The sequence below is a fragment of the Aquarana catesbeiana genome, linkage group LG06 (genome assembly GCF_042186555.1).
Source record: "Aquarana catesbeiana isolate 2022-GZ linkage group LG06, ASM4218655v1, whole genome shotgun sequence".
In the NCBI taxonomy this organism is placed as follows: domain Eukaryota; kingdom Metazoa; phylum Chordata; class Amphibia; order Anura; family Ranidae; genus Aquarana; species Aquarana catesbeiana.
The window spans coordinates 349,577,142-349,600,777 of record NC_133329.1 but is presented as its reverse complement, the minus strand read 5'-3'; the positions used below and the strand labels follow the sequence as shown (position 1 = coordinate 349,600,777).

The 23,636-nt window shown below is 42.9% G+C and overlaps 1 protein-coding gene across 2 annotated transcripts in view; it reads right to left on the bottom strand.

Moving 5' to 3' along the window:
* Nucleotides 1–1,647: 1,647 nt before the first annotated feature.
* Nucleotides 1,648–23,636, bottom strand: part of SLC38A11 (solute carrier family 38 member 11) — a 68,345-nt gene continuing 46,356 nt past the window's right edge. For both annotated transcript variants that reach the window (XM_073634972.1, XM_073634973.1), the window contains 4 exons: nucleotides 18,227–18,388; nucleotides 14,028–14,140; nucleotides 9,127–9,258; nucleotides 1,648–2,179 (listed from right to left, as the gene is read on the bottom strand). In XM_073634972.1, coding sequence (XP_073491073.1) covers nucleotides 1,904–2,179; nucleotides 9,127–9,258; nucleotides 14,028–14,140; nucleotides 18,227–18,388 — 683 coding nt within the window. In that variant the 3' untranslated portion in view covers nucleotides 1,648–1,903. The remainder of the gene's footprint in view (nucleotides 2,180–9,126; nucleotides 9,259–14,027; nucleotides 14,141–18,226; nucleotides 18,389–23,636) is intronic.

Genomic DNA, 23,636 nt, shown 5'->3' with positions numbered 1-23,636 from the left:
TACAGTAAAATATAATAAATAATAAAGTATGGCTACACATTCATCATACATTAATAAAGTTCAGACATTTTTTTCATACTTTCCCTGTGGAATGGGACCATCCCATGTTAGAGGTATGAAAAAATTCTGTGCACTTTAATAATATATGACTAATATGAAGCCATAATACATTATAGTTTACATATTGTATATAATATTATTTGTTATGTTTATTATACAGGATTTATATAGCGCCAAAAGTTTACGCAGTGCTTTACAATATAAAAGGGAGACAATACCGTTATACAATAAAATACAAGAGGATTAAGAAGGCCCTGCTTACAATCTAATAGGGTGGGGCAGGTGGTACAAAAGGTTGTAACTGTGGGGAATGAGCTGATGGAAGTGGTAAAAGATTAGTTGGAGATGTGATAGGCTTCCCTGAAGAGATGAGTTTTCAGGGATCACCTGAAGGTAGCAAGAGTAGGGGATAGCCGGACAGGTTGAGGTAGCGAGTTCCAGAGGATGAGAGAGGCTCTGGAGAAATATTTTAGTGAATCAGTCCCCATGACAGTAGGCCTGGTACTGAGACTGAATAGTCACTGGAATTGATTAGACAGGCTGTAGTGCTCAAAAGTATGAATAAAATTAGCACGCTGTGTACTGTAATAATGTGATGAATGTGTAGCCATAATTAATTGATAAACCTCCTGTGGTGCTGCACCCCCCCCCCCCCGCCCCCCTTTTACTTACCTTTGCCGGCCGGGAGCATGCACACCAGCTCTAGCTGGTGTCCTGTGTCCTGATTGGATAATTTGATAGCAGCCATTGGCTCCTGCTGCTGTCAATCAAATCCAATGACGCAGCGCCGGGGGGGCAGGGCCGAGTCCTGCATTCTGTGAATGGACACAGATGCAGGACTCGGGAGCGCGCCCGCACGGGTGTCCACCGTAGGAGGGAGCTTCTCCAACGTGGACACTCGATGGGGGAGGAGCCAGGAGCGCAGCTGAGGGACCCCAGAAGAGGATGTTCGGGGCCACTCTGTGCAAAACCAACTGCACAGTGGAGGTAAGTATGACATGTTTGTTATTGTTATTTTTTTTTTAAACAAAGCTTTACAATCCCTTTAAAGTACACAGTGCAGATAATTTTTTCATACTTTCCCTGGGGCCGTCCTAAAAGAAGATACCGTAGTATGAAAAATGCTTTTTTATAACCTAACCCCGCTTGAACATTCTCCACAACTTTATCCCTGACCTGTCTGGTATGTTCCTTGGCCTTCATTATGCTGTTTGTTCACTAAGGTTCTCTAACAAACCCCTGTGGGCTTCACAGAACAGCTGTATTTATACTGAGATTAAATTACACAAAGGTGGACTCTATTAACTAATTAGGTGACTTCTGAAGGCAATTGGTTCCACTAGATTTTAGTTAGGGGTATCAGAATAAAGGGGGCTGAATACAAATGCACGCCACACTTTTCAGATATTTATTTGTAAATAAATTTGAAAACCATTTATCATTTTCCTTCCACTTCATAATTATGTGCCACTTTGTGTTGGTCTATCACATAAAATCCTAATAAAACACATTTACGTTTTTGGTTGTAACATGACAAAATGTGGAATATTTCAAGCGGTATGTATACTTTTTCAAGGCGCTGTAATTAATCACACAGGTTCTGGTGCATGTAAGGCACTAAGTGAGTTTAATTACTACCTTAATCAGCCACAGAACCTGTGTAATTAATATGTGTTCAGTTTTAAAGGGATGAGGTGGCAACCTTACATGGGTTGTATGCTCACATGCTCCGGTGATGGAAATGGACCCCCAGTTTGTGGACATACAGTATGTGGTGGTAATTGAGGATTGGATCCAATTCTGTGTTGTATGGTGATAAAAGAAGCACTTAGTTACTAGATGATCATAACTTTATTTCAGATACATTGGCGGGGTATGGGGTGGATGATAGGGTACCGAGAGATGTAGAGTTTTTGAGACAGTAAAACATCTCATTACCATGACTGCATTCTTGAGGATAAAAGATGGCCATAATAAAGCCTACAGGCATTATTATTATCCCGAGTAGGAAGATTAGGCAAGGCACAAAGTTACTAGGATGATACCACTGATCCGCAGACAACTTTAAATAGCAGGCCGTTGGGATGATGAAGACAAGAGGTGTTGCACTGAGAACTCCCTGAAAAAAATAAGTAAAGGTCAGAGCAACCAAAGCTAATATCTCCTTTTTCAGGTAGATGCTGGACAATAAAATTATCTTTCAGGTTATTTTAACAGCAGTGGTGGAATACCTCTGCTAGTTGAGGTCACAAAGAAAAAAACGTGTATATATGGAAGTAGCGCCAGACCAAAAGATAAGAGTCCAAATTTATTTATTGATATTGTGTTAAAAGACACCCAATACTTTTCAGGGGTCAAAGGAACTCCTCCTTCATCAGGGCTTCAGTTAGAAATGAGAAGCTTAAAAGTAAGGCTTTGCTGTTTGAGTATTTGCAGGGAAGCTGATTGCTGGATTAAGATTCCTGGCCAGCAGTATTTGCATCAGCAGTCAAAATAAGAAAGATATATATAGTAGCTAAAGACCTGCGACTGGATTAAACGTCACCCCACTTTATTTGAAAGTAAATATATATAGTATAGTGAACCACAAGGGGAAAACAATATGTACCCCTTAGTAAAGTGTTGCCAACATCCCAAATTATATTGTAAGAAAGCAAGGACCCCAACAAAAGGGGGAACCTTTGTACCCCCCGGTACAGTGGGAGTTTACAGGTGAACAAGACAGTTGAATAAGTAAAATCTATTTATTTATTGAAAAAATGCTTAAAAAAGCATAAAAACAGGATTATCTAAACATAGATCTGTACAAAATACTTATATACAGTGCAACAAATTTTTAATAATATATTTCTTTAAGCTTTTGAATACATATTATCTCCATGAGCCTGACATGTTTCAGGACAGGTGTCCCTTCTTCAGAGGCGTATTGAGGAGAAAGTTTTTTAGGTGTGTTCAGTATCCAACCTTTAAAAAGATTTTTATGCAGGAAATGTGCAAAATCAAACTCTCGTATAAGGAGAGGAAGATAATGTAATAAACGAATCAGTAGATATATGACCGCCAATTAACAGACATGGTGGCTTCCATTGGGCCAAGAAGCAGCTCCACAAAGGCCCCCCAAAAAGGAGAGGATGAGCCTCGCCAAATCCTTAATGGAGCCTTTTTTTTACAGATTTCTGAACGAACAAGCTAAAGCATGGTTGCTGATGGCGTGTATGTTTAGTAAACATACACGCCATCAGCAACCATGCTTTAGCTTGTTCGTTTTTATTGTTATCTCAGGGAATGTAAATATCCCCTATGATAGCAACAGGTAGTGGCAGGTACTCTTTTTTGAAAAAATTGGGGTCTATTAGACCCTAGATCTCTCCTCTGCCCTCAAAGCATCTGACCACACCAAGATCGGTGTGATAAAATGCTTTCCCAATTTCCCAATGACGCTGTTTACATCTGGCGAAATCTAAGTCATAAAATGCTCGTAGCTTCCGGTTTCTTAGGCCATAGAGATGTTTGGAGCCACTCTGGTCTCTGATCAGCTCTATGGTCAGCTGGCTGAATCACCGGCTGCATTCTCAGGTTCCCTGTTGAGACAGGAGAGCCAGAGAAAAACACGGAAGACGGTGGGGGGGGGCATTCCCTCCCACTGCTTGTAAAAGCAGTCTAGAGGCTAATTAGCCACTAGGATTGCTTTTACATGAAAGCCGACCGCTGGCTGAAAAGAATGATACCAAGATGATACCTAAACCTGCAGGCATCATTCTGGTATAACCACTGAAAGTCATGAATGGCGTACCTGAAGACAAAAAAATGGTTAACAATAAAGCACAGTAAACGGTAAAGTATAAAAAATTGCATAGCTGAAAAGCAAATGTGATAAAACATAATAACAATAAAACATTGCAGAATAGAATACAGTAAAAAAGAGCAGAACAATAGAAAGATAATAGAGAGAGAGAGAACAATAAAACGACAACTATTTTTTTTAATTTAATATTTTTTTTTGTGTTTTTTTTTTTACACTTTTTTTTGTAACTGTAACTTTTATAACTATAACCGGTTCCAGGTTCGGGTCTCTCAAAATGCGATGGCATCTTGGGAGACCCTGTGAAAGTGTGCCTAGTCTGTGGAATGCTGTACCCTACGCTAATACTCAACTAGTGAATGGTAGCGTTCAAAACATTCACCAATGCAAAGACCAGGATTGTCAGGACAGGAGGGACAATAATAGAGGGTGTCACGCCTATATCCGCGCTTGCTGCAGACACGACATATTTTTGGGGGGGTTCGTTGGGTAGGGGTACTCGGGAAGACATAAACAAAATGCCTTTCATGCAGCCAACTGCATTTGGTTGGGGATGTGAATGGGGGAAGTACGGGTGCTGCAGAAGCAGTGGGTTCCCAATTAGGATTGGCGAATGCAGCAGGAAGGGCACTATGGGCACGACGGGCCTGTTTGTCTTCTTCTTGGTGGCAGCGGGACACTACTTGTGCTTGCCACCTCACCAGCTTGAACTACACTTATGGGACTCGCCACGTCACCAAGTGTTACTGCAGTGCTGGTTTGACTACGACCGGGGTGTACTAGGCCGCTGGTGCTTGCCAGTTCACCAAAACGATACCAAAAAAACTGTTAGCGATCGCAGGGATTCAGGCCTGACTCAGCGAACGCTGCAGTTATGCGTTTAGTGTTTTGTAAGTGACAGTGATCGATCGATACTGCACTTGGGTGGGCTGGGCCGGGCCGGGCAGAGGGGCAAAACGCAGGTGCTAGCAGGTATCTGGGCTTATCCCGCTAACACTGCGTTTTTGGGAACCCTAAACTGCTGGGGACGCTAGTATAGATCTGATTGGATCAGATATTGATCCGTTCAGATACTATACCACTAAGTGAGGTGTACGGTGCATGCGTGGGTGTTAGCGGTACTGGCGCTAACCTGACGCTGCTTGGGGCTGGTGCTTACCAGTTCACCAAAATGCTACCAAAAAAAATTGTTAGCGATCGCAGGGATCACGCCTGACTCTGCGAACGCTGCAGTTATGCGTTTAGTGTTTTGTAAGTGACAGTGATCGATCGATACTGCACTTGGGTGGGCTGGGCCGGGCGGAGGGGCAAAACGCAGGTGCTAGCAGGTATCTGGGCTGATCCCGCTAACACTAAGGGAGGTGTATGCTGCGTGCGTGGGTGTTAGCGCTACTGGCGCTAACCTGACGCTGCCTGGGGCGACGCATATCACCGCCGAGCGATCAGGGGGCTAAACCTTTATTCGGTAATAAACGGCGGGTGCCCTGACACTATAAAAATTAAACGAACTAACCAGCGTCACCCGTAACACTTATACGGTGATCACTGGTGAAAAGGTTAACTAGGGGGCAATCAAGGGGTTAAAACCTTTATTTGATAGTATATGGGGGTCCCTGACGCTATAAAACACTGACGGCGAACCTAAATATTTGCCTCCCTAACTAGCGTCACCAGTGACACTAATACAGCGATCAGAAAAATGATCGCTTAGTGACACTGGCGACGGGGGGGGTGATCAAGGGGTTAAAACTTTATTAGGGGGGTTAGGGGGGTACCCTAGACCTAAAGGGGGCTAACACTAACTGCCCTACCACACTAACTGTCACAAACTGACACCAATGCAGTAATCAGAAAAAAATAAAACTGCTTGGTGTCAGTGTGATGGGGGGAGGGGTGATTGGGGGGTGATCCGGGGGGGATCGGGGGGTAAAGGGGGGTGTATTGTGTGCCTGGCATGTTCTACTGTATGTGTGTGTGTTGTGCACTCACATTGCAGTCTTCTCTCCTCGGCGCCGGAAAGGAAAATACAGAGCCGAGGAGAGATGACATCATTTCCTCTGCTGCTGTTTAGCATACAGCAGCAGAGGAATGATCCCATTGGCTGGGAGCGATCGCGAGGGGGGGGCCACGAATGGATGGCCTCCCCCTCACCTCCGATCGCCGGGGGACAAACGCCGACCGCCTCGGGCACCGGGGGGGGGGGGGGGAGGCAGATCACAGATCATGATTCTGCCTGCCCGTGCCATTCTGCCGACATATATCGTCGTGAGGTGGTCGACAAGTGGTTAATTTTGTTATTTGGTGTATTAGGGCAGCACAGTGGTGTAGTGGATAGCACTCTCACCTAGCAGCAATAGGGTCGCTGGTTCAAATCCCGACCACGGCACTACCTGTCTGGAGTTTGCATGTTCTCCCTGTGCCTGTGTGGGTTTCCTCCGGGTACTCCGGTTTCCTCCCACACTCCAAAGACATGATGGTAGGTTAAAAAGCGCCCTGAGGCGATTCAGTTCACATAGGTAGCGCTATACAAGTCATTCATTCATTCATTCATTAACAAAATTGGTCATTTTTTTTGTGTTTTTGCATCTTGTTTAGTCTATTGTTGTGACCTTGTGTTGTCTTTGTTAAGTGTGTCTGTGTCGTAACAATTTCCCAATTCCCCTTTGGGATTAATAAAGTATTCTGTATTATGTGTTATAGGTTTATCTGTAGGTACAAGTCCAAAAAACAACTTTACTACCTCTTTAATGTCAGCACTGACTGAGTGTTACTTTAAACAAGTTGCTAGCAGGCTTCAGTAAGTTTCAGAACTACATAAAGCTTGTTGAAAGTTATCTGAAGCCTACAAGCAGCTTATTTAAAGTGACAGTCTGCAATCCCCTTAAAGAATAACTATAATTATTATTTATTTATTCAACTCCCCACCCAGATAGCAAGGATAACTTGCCACAAAATGTGGCAGTGTTGAATTGCAAGTCTGTTAACCTGCTGCACATTTTCACTGGCAAGTTGTTCACAAGCAGAGCACTTGAAGCACAAGTTTTAGTTGACACTTTTCCAATTTGTAGCAAATTTGCATGGCAAGTCTTTAGCAAGAGCAAAGTTGCAGTGGTGAGTCTACAGCAAGAGCTCTGCAAGTCTACAGCATGAAAGTTCAGCCACAGTGACCCCTGTGGTGGGATGACTATTGCACAACATAAGTGAACCAGAACTTGCAGCAGACTTGCAGAATGTTTGCAAAGAAAGTTGATCTGGAGTCATACAATGCAGACTTGCTACAATTGTGCAACAAACTTGTGAAGCCTGGCAAGTCTAACAATAGCTTAGGAAGTCATTTTCAAACTTACAGCACAATTACTTGCTATCTGGGCAAGTGACCAAGTGCATATACTGTAGCACTTGGTCCCATTCTGATAGATGGCCTTGTTGTTCTTTAAAGGAGTTCTATGCATTAAGATAAAAAACCTTCTGTGTGTATCAGCCACCCCTGCACCCCCTAATTACTTACCTGAGCCCCATATCTCTCCAGTGATGTCCACGAATGTCTAAGCTTTCCGGGACTCTCCTCCTGATTGGCTGAGACATAGCAGCAGCTGTCAATCAAAGTTAGTCAGCCATTCAGAGGAGAGAGGGGGCGGGGCCGTGGGTCCGTGTCTGAATGGACACGGAGCTATGACTTGGCTCCAGTGCCCCCATAGGAAGCTGCTGACTGCGGGGGGCACTTGATAGGAGGGAGGGGCCAGGAGCAGCAAAGAAGGACCCAAGAAGAAAAGGATCCAGGCCACTCTGTGCAAAACCAACTGCACAGAGGTGGTAAGTATAACATGTTTGTTTTTTGTTTTTTAAATGAGACTTTACAATCAGTTTAAACACACCTCTAAATATGCTTGCTGTAGCTCTATCCCCTTTTAAAGCCTTAATTATGGACGTTCCTGTAGGGGAAGGTACAGACAGCACAGAGCCTTGCCCACTCTCTAAGCTGAGTGATTTGTCAATATTATGATTGAACAATTAGTGCTGCTTGCTCATTCATGATAGTAAAAGATCACATAGAGATTTGGCTCTGTGTAAAGCATCTGCCTGAGGCAGCTGCAGATAAATTACACAGAGCTGCAGCTCTGGTGCATCTTTTAGTATTATGAATGACCAAGCAGTATTGATTATTCATAATAGTGACAGATCACCCAGAGCTCTGTGTGTCTATCCGGACAGCTTGTGCACATGCACAGCCTGGCCAGTTGATCACATAGCACTGCAGCACTGTGTTAGCCTTCACTCTTTATGAATGAGCGATCAGCGATGTTGGGACCTGTGCCATGCATACCACGGCCCGACATTTCTGACCGTTCATTCACAAAACTGAAAACTCACATTGGCTAGGCTATGTATATGTAAAAGCAGCCATGAAATACACACATTTTTAAGCTGGCCATACTGTATGTTTTCTCTCCTTCAGCCTGTGAATGGACCATTGGAAAACCATGAATAGATAAATCTCTCCTGGTGGTTATTGCATGCAGGCTATGATCTTTTTTCTTTTTTTGTGAATGGTAGCGCTGGGCTCCGGACAGGCCTCTGATGTCAGAGACCGGAGCTGTCAATCACAAATCCGTCTCCTTCCTAGCAGCGTTGTCGGACAGGGTTGGGGGAACCTGTCCAACCACCCTGCTAAGAAACAAAGGGAAGGATTTGAAAGGAACCAAGTGTTATAAAACAATGTATAATGTTGGATTGTCTTTAAGATCTATGTATAACATTCCCAAACTGGGACTGAACAGTTCAATAAACTTTTCAACAAAGTTGCTTGAAGCTTGCTAAAAGCTTTGCAAATGCTTTGAATAGACTTGTACTGATCTTAAACAAACAAAAGCCAATGTGGGAAAAGTTAACAATCAATGTCTGATTCGACTAAACGATCAAATTGAACATCGATTGAGAAAAACAAATAGCATGCTTGAGACCTGTGATTCCATCTAATTAACTTGATACAACTGATTTCTGTATGGGAGCGATCGAAACTTGGGCACATGTGTATGTCACATTGATTGATTTATGTTTGCTGTGATAGATTTTAGCTCAATTTATGTGGTTGATCGGTTAGAGCGATCATTTTATTTGACTGTGTAGGCCCACCATTGGAGGGGATCTACAAGATTTCAAATATATATGGCTACACTCTCAGCATCTGAAATGAAATACATGAATTAATTGTTATGCTAATAGAAACCATTACTTTTATAAATGCAAGGTAATAAGCTACTTACATTAAGCTCCAATACCATTCCGAGGCAGTCAGAGAGTAAAGATATAACAGTGGTTAGAGACACAACTAAGAGGGTCACTGTGAAATGAAGGACAGTGGAGAGATTTCCTCCAAAGAAGACATTTGAAATCACCTGCAGAGAACACAAATACCAATTGTAGTAATGATCCCCTTTCATATTTCATTCCACTGTAGCACTGGCAAGAGTTGGAACAGCAGCGCCATCTACTGTGTTATAAGTGAATTAGTGCTTACAGGTGACACACAAACAGACAGGTATGAAAGAATATGACTGGTATGGCTTTAAAACCCAACTCCAGAATTTATTTCCCTTTAAATAGTTTGTTTTGGCCAAACAGACTATTCCCATTACTCAGAGCTCATGCACACTGCAGCTAAAAAAAAAAAAAGTTGCTTTTACAGACCTGTAAGCTTTTATTTCAGCTTGAAGAAGCTTGTGCTTTTTTGTGCTCTTGTGCACATTTTTATTGAGCTTCTTTGAGCTTCTTAAAGCTCTTTTGAGCTTTTTTGAGCAAAAGCGTTTTTTTTTCACAAACACTCCTAGATACAATTTTCTTAAAGTGGTCGTAAACCCACAAAAAAAAGAAAAGACAAAGGCATAATATGCATAGCATACTAGCTCATTATGAAATACTCACCTTAGATTGAAGACCCCGCAGTGGTCCTGGCAGACTGCTCTGCCCAGCGACATGTCACCCGGAGCACTGTGATTGACCGGAGTTACGACGGCAGGTCAGCTGACGCAACGGCATGAATGAGCCGTTGCTTCAGTGCACACGTTGATACAGGGGATATCTCCTAACACTGTACCTCCACGGTAGCTACAGGTAAGCCTTATTATAGGCTTACCTGTAGTGAAAAGTGGTTTGTAAGGGTTTACAACCACTTTAACCACTGTATAAACAAAACAAAAAGAGGAACAAATGTTTTTGCACATTTTTGAGCTTCTTTGTGCTCTCAAAAACATGAGGTTGGTGGGGTTTTTTATGCCTGTAGGAGCATATGCCTGACAACGCCTGACACATTGGCTAACATTAAGGGGCATTTCTAGGCAGAAAAAATAAGAGCTGAAAAGCCCGTAGGAGCAGCTTCTTTGAGCTCCTTTGAGCTGCAGTGTGCATGAGCCCTAAGACATGTGCTGGCTGTCATCGCTGCATAAATTGTATGCAGAATCAACTACATACAGTATACAGAGCTGTGTTCTGGCAGCAAGATGGGGACTTCTTGCCCTTTTTTCTAGAACAAAACTGAGTTGGGCTAAGTGTTGCTCAGCCATTCACAGGAAGCTTTGTATTTTTATAAATGAAAACAAGGCTTCCCCTGATTGGCAGAGCAGTGCTCAGCCTGACTCAGTTCTGTTCTGGGAAGGGGATAGGAAGTCTTGTACTGATACCAGAACTCAGTGCTGTATACTGTATGTAACTGATACTACATACACTTTATATAACACTAACAGTGGGTGCGTGTATTAGTAATTAGTAATGGACATCATTTGTTTCGGCCAGCTTGGCCCAAACAACCCACTTAAAGTGAACTGAAACCTGAAATTAGACTTTAAAGAGTACCTCCACTTTTGTTGAGAAAAACAAACATTCCCCTCTGGGTGATCTATTTACATTGCAGAGAGTTTAACAAACTTTGTTGCAGATTCCTACCTTCTGTTATTCTGAAGAAATGCCTGTTTGTCTGACAAAATTACTGTGAATGGGAGTGACTTTATAATTATCAATTAGCTGCTGCACTTGCAGGGTTCCAATGAAGAAAGTGGCAGGGTCTGTATCCATTTAGATGTGATTTCCCTTTAGGAGTATCTCACCAAAAATTACATTTGTGTTGCAGGGGATACCAAAAATCCGTCTTATATCTTAGTGGAGAGTTCTTGGAAAATCAGTAAGCAAATCACAAAAACAAGTAATTACATATCTGGGGGGGGGGGGGGTGGGGGGCTTCTGTACATATCTTTGTACATATGTACCTCCATATTGCCATACCATATGGCCGTTACCTTATAACTAGGGTTGCACCGACACCGGCATTTGTGCCGATACTAAGCATTTGCAGGAGTATTGGTACTCCTGCAAATGCTCCAATATCTGAAACTGATACTTTCAGGCTTGATTCTTTCATTTGTCAGTGGGATTCCCCCACTGACAGCTGAAATGTGTACAAAAAAAAGATGGCAATTATCAGTGGTTAAGGAGTGGGGCCATTGCGCCCTTAACAACCGATGACTCATTCAGCTGTCAGTGGGGTTCCCCTGCTGACAGCTGAAGTGTAAACTAAGACCTGGCAATTGGAGCTGTCAAATAAAATAAAAAAAGCAACTGGGCAATGTTTATCAACAGCATTGCTCGCTGCTAAAACAGATATATAGCAAGAAACATTGTTTCTTTTTTTTTTTTTTTTTTTTTAAATTGTTTATTTATAAGTAGAATCCGGTCCAAATGAACCCACAAAGTACACATCATCACATTAATAACATGTTTAGTACAGAGTGACATAAGAGGATAAACATTGTGCATTGCGGTAACTTATTTCTAGTAAAACCTTCTAACAATTTCAGTACTAATTTGGTGTAAACCAAAATGCTCAAGAGGGTACACTCCTATTTTAATCTCTCACTTGGTGATTGGCCGGTTAGTGTCCACGGGCCTGATCCCTTTTTTTGTTTTTTTGTATGGAGAAAAATTTGGAAAAGTATGTAGAAAGAAGCAAGGTAGTAGCAAAGAGAAGAGAGAAAAAGAAGAGAGGGGAAAAAGGTTAAGGGAAAGAGGGGAGGGGATATGGAGCTTGGTGTTGTGGGGGAAGGGATGGTTTTGAGACCCAGAAACATGGGGCGACGTTTGGTTTGATTTTATCAAGGATTTGACCGCACAAACTGGATTACACTGGTGTTCTTAAAGTTTGGCCTTCTGACGAGTATATGAACATAGTCCATAATTGCCAGGTCTTAGAGAATGTTTCTTCTCTGTGTTGTGCCGTCAGGATAAGGTCTTCCATGTTCCTTATTTCTTCCACTCTCTCCAACCACATAGGTATGGTTGGAGGTAGCGGAGATCTCCAGCAGAGTGGAATACACGCCTTAGCGGCATCCAGTAAATGGCGTATCACCGACTTCTTGTAAATTTTCTCTGGGGTATCTGTCGCGTGTAGTAAAAAGAGTGCGGGGTCATCGGTAATTGTCCTGTCCGTAAATTTTTGTACTGTTTCTTTCACTACTTTCCAAAAGTGCGCCAACTTGGGGCAAGACCAGAATATATGTAAGAGGGTCCCTTTTTCCTTCTGGCAACGCCAGCATGTATCCGGTATCGCAGAGGAGTATTTGTGTAATAGCTCAGGAGTTCTATACCACCGGGATAGTATTTTGTAATTTGTTTCTTGGGTCCTGGCACAGATGGATGATTGATGCGTGAATCTAAGAATACGTTGTCTCTTTACATCGCTAAACCTAGAATCCAACTCAATCTCCCATTTTAACAGCCCAGGTGGGACAAAGTCTGGAGGGGGGGTATTCAGGAGACCGTAAGCCAGCGATAATGTGTGTGTTAAAGTACCTGTCTCTGTAAGGATTGTCTCAAGTGTCGTTAGTGTTCGAGTATTGTCCGCGGGTGGGGGTGGTATGGAATTGAGGAAATGTCTCAGCTGGAGAGTACGCAAAAAGTCCAGTCTAAATAGACCATTGGGGTCAGACAATTCTCCATTCGTTTTCCATCGTTCCCCCGTGCTAAAGTGTGTTGCTAGATGTAGTCCCTCCTCTCCCAGTTTCCGGAGGGTTCCATCTTCTAAACCCGGTTTAAACAGAGGATTGCCTATTATGGGATATAAGGGTGAATTTTGAGAAGTGAGTGTCGTCTGGGAGACAAGTTGTGCGCATATTCGTGCCGTGTTGCCTATCAATGGATGGCGTCTGAGTTCAGTAGGCATACCCTGGTAACACCAAGGAGTGCCTTCTAGGGGAATATTGGTGTGTGATTGCTCTATAAGGGTCCACATTTTGGTCTCTTTATGGCGAGACCAGTCTATGAGCCTTCCTATATGTATTGCGTGATATTATGCCCGGACGTTTGGTAGTGCGAGGCCTCCATCTTTTTTAGGGAGTACCAGTATTTTGTTGGATATCCTGGGTTTCCTCTTTGCCCAAACAAAGTCTGTGAAAGTTGATTGTACTCGCTTAAAAAATTCACATTGTTTCTTTTTATCTATCCTTCTGTTTATTCATTTACAGATCAAAGGGATGAACTTGGTCTGATGATGTCAGTTTAAAGCAACCTGTTTATTAAAATGTTCCTCAGTTTAACCCCTTATTAACCCTTAATTTACTCTAATCAGCCTTATTAACTCCTTATTCTCCTTATCCATTTAATTTTTTTTTTCCTGCTGATTTTTTTTTTGTTCACTTCAATTTTATAAACAATTAATAATTACAACTTTTTTTTTGTTTGCTTTGTTCATTAATATTTTTCACCTTTAACATATATTTACACATTTCGCACTGAAAAAAGCGCATAATTAGAAAGAAATTATAATAATTTGTAAATAACTTTTCAATGCTTTGTACCATTGCTGACAGCTGAAGTGTAAACAAAAAAGATGCGGTAAGTATCAGTAATTGGTATCGGCGAGTACTAAAAAAAAATGAGACTCTTAATCTCAAGGTTGTGGGTTTGCACCCAATGTTGGGCGTATGACATTGCAAAGTACTGTATATGCTATATTATTATTATTTTTTTTTTATTATTTGAAATATTATTCCCACCAAAGTGGAGCTACTCTTTAATGATCAGAGCCAGTTGCTGCATTATTAATATGTTGTGTATATGTGTTTTATATGTTTGTATATTTGGTCATGTACATGCTTGTGTCATAGTTCTGCAAACTCACCTCTCTGGCCACAAAACACTCCATAGGGTATGTCAGTATTATAGTTATTGCATAGCAAAATCTTCCCACGGTGGCCAAGTTGTCATCCATACAGTAATTCTCAAACAGGTCACCTATAATGGTAAATAAAAAAATATCAAAACAAAAAAGTTTGCTCTCATGTGATCATACCATCAAATCTAATATTAAAAAAGTTATAATGATACATTTCGTCAGGGCCGGTTTACAGGCACATTTGTTAAATACTTGGCCATGTTTGCTCTCATCGTACACAATATTTAACTTGCTTCTGGAAGCTGCAAAGGACGAATGCAGGAGGGAGGAGGGGTCAGGAATTAAAGCGGAGTTCCACTCAAAAGTGGAATTTCCGCTTGTCTGTCTCCTCCTCCCTCCGGTGCCACATTTGGCACCTTTCAGGGGGGAAGAGATACCTGTTTTTGACAGGTCCCCTTCCCCACTTCTGTAGACGGTGCCATTGCTGGGAAGTTCGGCCCCCCTCCTCCGCCGCCAAGCCAATTAGAAAACACAGCACACTTTGCGCATGCGCAGTAGGGTACCGGCTGTGAAGTTGAAAAGCTTCACTGCCGGTTTCCCTCATTAGGAAAGGCGGCGGCAGCACCCGGCAGCCATTTAGAAAAATGGCTGGGGTGCCAACATTGCATGTACCCAGGACAGGTAAGTGTCCTAATATCAAAAGTCAGCCGCTACAATATATTGTAGTGGCTGACTTTTAATTGTCCGTGGGGGGGGGGGCACCTCTTTAAGTGTCAAAACTTTTTTTTTGTTTTGGGTAGTGAAGTGAGGAAGGGTAAGAGTCTCTGTCAAGTTTTTATAGCTCTGCGTTCCTGCAGGGGAGATTCACCCCTCTATTTATACTGGTGATCATTACCACGAGAAAGAAAGTCAGGCGAAATCACAAATTTTAGAGCTATCCCCAGAACAAGAGGTGATGTAACATCTTCTGATGGGATACCTATCCCAAGGACAACTATCTGTAATGGAAATATGGGAAGATTTCTTCTAACTTCCTGTTGCATCTGTAGGGCAGAAAGGGAAATTTCCCCAATGTTACACAGCAGGAAAAAATAAACTGACAAAGGTTTCAACTCTTCCAAGGCTCAAAAAAAAAAACAAAACACACAGACATTTTAATATTTCAGGTCAAAACTTTTATTTGCTATGCACCACATAAGGACTGAGATGATAAAGTCTGGTGACATCTTTCAAATGCAGTGAGGAGAAATAAATGGCAGCAATTTTAAAGTGGTTGGAAACCCCGTTACACCACTTTTACCTACAGGTAAGCCTATAACAGGGATTACCTGTAGGTACCTTGAATATCTCCTAAACTTGCACAGTTTAGGATATATTCAGTATATGCACTGCTGCCGACATCATCGGCGCATGCGCACTGAAGAAACGGGCTACTGGTGCCATTTGTTCAGGAGTCATGCCGTGACCAGCAGCTCCTACGTGCATGCGCAGGAGTGACGTCATCACTGCTCCGGCCAATCACAGCACCGGAGCCGCAAACCCAGAAATAACTACTCAGAGGGCTGACGCCGATCCAGGGCATCGTTCTAAGGTATTTCATAATGCGCTAGTATGCAATGCATACTAGCGCATTATGCCTTTGTCTTGCAGGGTTTTTTTTTTTTTCCCGAGGTTTACAACCTCTTTAACTTTATTTATATGAGGAACTTATCAAGCAAACTAACCACACATTTAGATGCAAATAAGACTGCCTGTGACAGTTCTTATGTGTATTTGTGACCCCTGTATCTGTAACACTGGGCAGCCAACTGAGACAGATTTGCACAGGTCTGCGACAGATTTAGACCCCTTTCACACTGGAGGGGTTTTTCAGGTACTAAAGGGCTAAAAGTAGCCCGTAAAGCACCTGAAAAACACCTCCCCTGCCACCCCAATGTAAACACCCGAGTGCTTTCACACTGGGGCGTTGCGCTATCAGGACGTTAAAAAAAGTCCTGCAAGCAGCATCTTTGGGGTGGTAGAGAAGTGGTGTATACACCGCTCCTCCACTGCCCCTGCCCATTGAAATAAATGGGCACCGTTGCCGAAGCACCTGCAATGCGCTTTGGCAGCGCCGCTAAATGGGCGCTATTAACCCTTTCCTCGATCGCTAGCGGGGGTTAAAAGCGCCCGCTAGTGGCCGAATAGCGACACTAAAATGCCGCTAAAACTAGCAGCGTTTAGCGTTATTGCTGCCCAGGGCTCAGTGTGAAAGGACTCTACTGATGAGACTTTTTTTTATCAAAACAGACAGTTGCAAAGCTATTTTAGAGCAGCAGAGGGCAGAATTTACGGATGAAGCCGCCTCCTTATCCCTCTTGCTGTGAGACAGAATTGATAATTGAATTGATTGCCCCACAGTGAGTGAATGAAATGAAAAATAAATAATTATTTGGGCCAGAGTTAAAGAAGTAAAACTTCTAAGACAAATAAATTTTATGGATCGATTTTATGTACAAAATGCAGCACTACTCAAGACAATTTTATATATATATATATATATATATATATATATATATATATATATATCTTGGTAAATATTTAAAATAGTTAAGTGTATCCTGGGATATTTGCATAGGACACAAAGACAGTCAGCAAACACACAATATGACCTTATTGTAAATACTGAGCATTGTTTAATCTGAATATTACCATAGCTACTGGCATATTCACACAATGCTTGTTGTTATTCATAACTTAGTTAGTATATATAGTAACTAATCAAACTTTCCCTGTTGTACAGAGAAATTATCCCTTTAGGAAAAAATTGCCTTTTAAGCTTTTACTCCTGAAAATGCACCTGTTATACAGTACATCACTGCTTTGTGAACAGGACAATGGAGAACTGAAAAAGAAGAAGCTATAGATGGGGGCTCTCACCGGCCACTTTATAAGGTACACCGGTTCAATTGCTTGGTAACACAAATTGCTAATTAGCCAATTAGGCATCTAGACATGATGAGGACGACTTGCTGAAGTTCAAACCGAGCACTAGAATGGGGAAGAAAGTGACTTAACTGGCCTGCACAGAGTCCTGACCTCAACCCGATAGAACACCTTTGGGATGAATTAGAGCGGAGACTGTGAGCCAGGCCTTCTCGTCCACATCATTGCCTGACCTCACAAATGTGCTTCTGGAAGAATGGTCAAAAATTCCCATAGACACACTCCTAAACCTTGTGGACAGCCTTCCCAGAAGAGTTGAAGCTGTTATAGCTGCAAAGGGTGGGCCAACTCAATATTGAATCCTACAGACTAAGACTGGGATGCCATTAAATTTCATGTTCATGTAAAGGCAGGCGTCACAATACTTTTGAGAATATATTGTATATATACACCTTAAATTGGATGTAAACCCAATTCATGAAATTTGAGCTGGGCACATATATTTGCAGTGTTTTGTTATCTCTCTCCAAAGCACTATGTCCCGTAGCTGTCTCTTGCTCCGTAGTTCTGTTATCAGCCTGATAACATCTCAGACGTTCTCCGAGATGGGAGAAGTGTGTGTCGGGGGAGGTTGCTATAAATGTATTAGCAGTCAGCTTGCCGTCTAAGAGCAGAGCTGTGCACATTCCTCTCTTCCTTTGCCTATGAGGAGGGCGGGGGCCTTTCCTCCAATCAGCTGTCTTGGCTGTATGCCGATCAGTGGTGGCTGGTGGTAATTTTTTTTCCCCGGGTCGGGTCGGTCAGTCAGTCGGTCGGTGCTCTTACTTCAAACACAGGCGGTTTCCCCGGCTCTCCTCCGCAGGCATCACGAGCAGGAATCTCCTTCCCCTGCTCGGCGACTTCCGTCTCCTCCCTCCTCCTCGGCTGCCAATCAGAACTCTTCTCCTATAGGCCAATCGGGAAACGCATCTCACACCCGCGCTTCCTGATTAGCCGAGATGCGATTCAGTGTTAGAATAGCGAACATTTGCTATTCTAACAGACTTGGGTGGGCTCCGAGCACAATGGTCTGCGTCCGGAGCCCACCCTATTTTAAAGCCTATTAGAGCCTGCTCTAATCAGGTGCTTAAAAAAAAAACCCACCGCTAAAATTCCTGCACCAGCATCCTGAAAGGGGCCGGATGCATGAATAGGGGGTGGCGGCGGCGATGGAATATTTGTACATTTTTTGCCAATAGGAAGTAGAAATCTCTTCTAGTAAATGAATATTTGTACATTACCTTGTGTGAATCCTGTGAAAGATATATATCCAAAGACTGAGTACTGAACGCTGATAATCAGTGATATTATCATTGATACATGTGTAATACGGGACCAGCTGCTCGCTGTCGCTTTTTCTAAAGATCCATAAATAAGAAAACAGGCGTGGTGGCACATAAACACTGAAATAAAGAAAAACTTGTGATTGAGACATGCATATGGTGAATATAAAATCCTTCAACATTTAATGCTGGTTCACACTACTTGTAGTGTGTGAAATACAAGTTTCAATATGCATTTCCCACACCACACAGCAACACACTGCCTCCTGCCGACATGCGCAGATGCCATTTATTCTTAATGGCATCCCCAAGTATCTTTCAAAAGTGGGTGCATTCATGGCCACCAAAACTCATGGTAATGGTACCGCAGTACCTTGCAGTTTGGTGTGGCGAGATTTTCTAAGTCCCACCTGTTGTGCTTTTTGCATATTCCCACGTGTTTAGCAGCCTATTAAAATGAATGGCCTGGTGAACATGCTCACGCTCGAGCGAACCTTTTATGCTGTTAACCAGCCCTTAAACATATAAAAAATATTATTGTAAACTATATAAATGATCCCTCTAGAAGTCGGTGGTCAGCTTTTACTCTATTCCCCATTCTAATTTAGTCCATGATACAAACACACACTTTAATCACCCCAAAAAAAAAATCTATCTATCTATCTATCTATCTATCTATCTATCTATCTATCTATCTATCTATCTATCTATCTATCTATCTATCTATCTATCTCTCTCTCTCTCTCTCTCTATCTATCTCTATCTATCTATCTATCTATCTATCTATCTATCTATCTATCTATCTATCTATCTATCTATCTATCTATCTATCTATCTATCTATCGATCTATCTATCGATCTATCTATCTATCTATATTTCCTGCATTCTATGTAATTTATCATTTCACCATTTAGTGCAAACACAAATCAACCTGATCTGAAACTTCATCTGGCATACAAAAAGTTGTGGGGAGAGTGGCGGCCCGTCCATAGGGGCGCATTGGCGCCACTCCCCCATCCATGTGTCCGTCCCCCCTAATCTACATGCAGGACGCTGGATGCATGGATTGCAATGGAGGGGTGATTTTTTTTGAAGCAGGTAATTAGAGCCAGAGCCTCTAATAGACTTCAAAAAAGGGTGGGCTTGGGGCGCAAAGCACTGCCCTCCAAGCCCACCCAGTAGTGTGACAATAGCGAATGAATATTCCCTATTGTAACACTTATTCTGCCTCCCAGCCAATCAGGAAGCAGGCCCTGAGACCTGTTTCCAGATTGGCTGAAAGGAAGAGGGAGGAGACGCGTTGCGAGGACACTGGCGTGATGCCGAAAAGGAAACACAGGGGAAGCCGGCTCCCTGTCGCCCGGGGTAAGTGCTGTGGGTGACCGACCAGGGGGTAAGGTGGTTGCGGGTAACTCGACCTGGGGGGGGACTGCCTGGGCACTGTTTGCCGCCCCTTCAAGAAAATATACCACCGCCCACCACTGTGTGGGGACATAATAATGTAGGATTACAAAAAAAAATACATATTGCACAGTACAGTTTAAAGGAAGTTTAAAAATTTTAAATGAATTAGTGTCACAGGTCTGCTTTCGGCACCGTGGCCTATTGGGTACCATGTATCATATCTGGTGGCAATGTCCTAAAGTATCCAGATTCTGGATTAGAATGTTTAACCTTATCCATTCGGTGACAGAGGTGAATGTTCATAGATCTCCTGAGCTAGCTTGTCTTCAGGAATTACCTCCAGAAATCCCAGAGAAATCTATGAAGTTAATCCTGTAAATGATTTTAGCAGCCAGGATCACCATTGCGAAACATTAGAAGCAGCCCATGATACCATTCGATTACATCAAGTTTAAACTGAATTAGATCATGGTTAATGATAGGCTCACCTGTACCCCAAAACAACATCATGAAATTTGAAAAGACGCCTGATCCATGGATTAACTATCTGTCCATGGACTAGCGACTCCTGGGACGGCCCTACTTACTATACTTTACTGTTCCTTCTTTTCTATTACTTTCCTTTACTCTACACTCTTACTGCAGTTGGCAATTTTGCTTTTCTTCCTTTTTTCATTCATTAATGAGGTTATACTCTCAGGTATTTACAATGGGCCTATCAGGTTTTACCCTCACCTTTTTTCTTCTTTTTTTTTAAATTTTTCTTCTTTCCTTCCATCTGTAATGATTGTTTGTCCCTATTTTTTGAGATCTCATTACGATGCCCACTAGTATGAATGTTATGGCTTATTCTGCCCTTGTATTCATCTATCAAATACGATCGCTCTTTGATGATCATTACTCAAAGAGTTTTATTTGTCAAATCTGCTGGTATACATATTCTCTACTGATTTTATCTGATGTTTGATCTCCGCTAAGCTCGTTGTGGATGACTAAATGTACCTCATTATTTTAAACATCTGAGAGACTTTTATTATCATTACATTGTTAAATTTGCTTACTTGAAAACATTTAATAAAGAATAAGTTGAAAACGAAATGAATTAGTGAAATCATTTTTATTCATGTGATGAACATTTCTTTATAGTGGAACACAAAGTAAAAAATGTTTTTTTCTAATTTTGGTAAGAGAAGGGAAGGGATAGGACCTCTGTCAGGTTTTACTACTGTACATGTATACTTTATAGAGACTATTCTTGCAATCATTGTCACCAGGGCAGAAAATCTAGAATCTTATAGATCTAAATAGAACAGGAATAATATGTAAATTGTCCAATAGACACAGAGGTTTCTTTCACTTTGGAGAGCTTACTATGAGACAGAAAGTGAAGGTTTTTTCCAGCAGGGACATTAATAAAAAATAAAAAAAATTCTTAATTTCAGCTCTCACACCTGTAAAATACTGCATCGGTTATTTTATGAAATCATCCAGTATTTTAGTAGTGGAAGTCTGGTAACTTAGCCAGCATCCTTACCATAGGCTGTAAATAGCTAGTTGTTAAGGAACGGGCGGCCGTTGGCATCCCTAACAATCAGTAACTGTCATGGTTGTTAGCGGTGGCCGCGTCCTTAACAACTGGTGAGTCATCAGCTGTCAGCGGGATTCCCGCTGCCCCAAAGCACCCTGCCTATGTTGAGGGCATGTATATGACCTGGTATGGTTTAGGAGGGGGCCACCCCTGTCCCAAAGCACCCCCCCATGTTGAGGACACGTGGCCTGGACTGGTTGGGGCGTGGGGGGGCTCGCTCGTCCCTCTCCTTTCCTGACCTGCCAGGCTGCATGCTTGGATTAGGGTCTAGTATGGAATTTGGGGGGGGGGGCATGCAATTTTTTTTAAATTTTGGTGTGGGGGTTCCCCTCAAAATCCAGACCCGAAGGGCCTGATAAGGATTGTGGTGGGGGCACGCTGTTTTTTTTCTTAATTTTTCATTTCCAGTATTTTTTTTTTATTACAATCAGCTGTTAGCGGGGAACCCTGCTGAGAGCTGATGATTCATCGTTTATTAAGGGTGCGGCGGCCACCCGGTGCGGTGGCTACCGGTTCCTTAAGCAGCCAGGACCACTACTTATTTACCGCATGCATTTTTTTTTCTTTTTGTGAATTGACTTTCACTCCTGTTTTATTTACCAAGCATTTTTGCTTTATGCATTAAATACTGCATAAAGCAATAGTAAATTGACATTTTCAGGATCGCATGCGATATTTGGGAAAACCCCTAAATACCGCGTGTGATCTGGTTCTGTGAATGGAGCCCATTATCTTAAAAAAAAAATTTATTTTAATACAGTTAATTCATGGACAAAAAAAGTAGCAAAACTGAAATTTTCATTTTTTTTCTAGTTGATTTAGCATTAAAAAGGTTTTTATTTTCCAATTGTGTGCTTTTTTTTTTAATGTAACACAAAAGAACAGTAGAAAAATAACGGTTAGGAGAAAGGAAAGAAGCAGTTAAAGCGGATCTTCTGTCATTTTTTCAACTTTACATCTAATAAATCTTCTGCCCATGCTGTTTTAATTTGGATGGTTAAACATTTTTTTTCTGACAGTAAATACCTTATACAGCCCACTTCTTGTTTCTTGTCTGGTAAAAAGCCTAGGCTTATGACATCATGCACAGCTCTCTCTCTCACTCTTGTGAGAGTTTGCCAGGAAGGAAGGGGGGGGAGGGGGGGAGTCATAAAATGACCAATGAGAGCCGCAGGGCGGCAGAGCTGGAGATGTGCCTCTGTGTAAATCCAGGAAGTGAACAGGCAGCAGCTTCAGCTGCCCACAGTTAAAATGGCTGCAGCCAAAGTTAGTGGAGGGACAAGTACAGAATCACATAGCTGCCAACAGTCCCGATTTTGGGACCCTCGTCCCGATCGGAGGCTGTCCCGAATCAGGATTTCCATCAGGAAAATCGGGAACGTTGGTTTTTTAATCTTTGGAGCAGCTGGCTCCAGCAAAATGGCCATCGGCGCCGCCGCTAAAATCTTCCCCCTAGTGTTCAGTGGAGAGAGGAAGGGGGCTCAATCCGTGCAGCCAATGAATCGGCTTCTTTAGCTGCATGGATCGGCCCCTCTCCACTGAACACACAGCGCCGGTGTCTTGCCGAGAAAGTTCCCCAGCTATTCAGCTTCGTTCGGCTATTTCTGCCGGCTCGTCCTGCGCAAGCGCTGCGCCTGCGCAGTACAGGGGGGTCCTTACTTGCCGAGGGGAACTTTCTTGGCAGAACACCGGTCGCTCCTGGAGTTCCTGGATGTGTGGTGGGGGGCGTTATGGGAGGGAAGGGTCTGCACTGGCACTGGCACTGATGGAGGGGGTGGTCTGCACTGAGGGGGCCTGCACTAATAGAGGTGGGGGCTGCACTGAGGGGGTTCTGCACTAATAGAGGGGGGTCTGCACTAATAGAGGGGGGCCTGCACTGATAGAGGGGGTCTGCACTAATAGAGGGGGGTCTGCACTAATAGAGGGGGGGCTGCACTGAGGGGAGTCTGCACTAATAGAGGGGGGGTCTGCACTGAGGGGGGCCTGCACTAATAGGGGGGGTCTGCACTAATAGAGGGGGGGTCTGCACTGAGGGGGGTCTGCACTAATAGAGGGGGGTCTGCACTGAGGGGGGGGCTGCACTAATAGAGTCTCTGCAGCAATTTAACGTACAGGAGGGGGGTTAATTATATGCAGGAGGAGGGGAGTAACTATATACAGGAGGGGGGTTAGCTATATACAGGAGGAGGGGGGTTAGCTATATACAGGAGGAGGGGGGTTAAATATATACAGGAGGGAGGGGTTAGCTATATACAGGAGGAGGGGGGTTAGCTATATACAGGAGGAGGGGGGTTAAATATATACAGGAGGGAGGGGTTAGCTATATACAGGAGGAGGGGGGGTTAGCTATATACAAGAGGAGGGGGGTTAGCTAT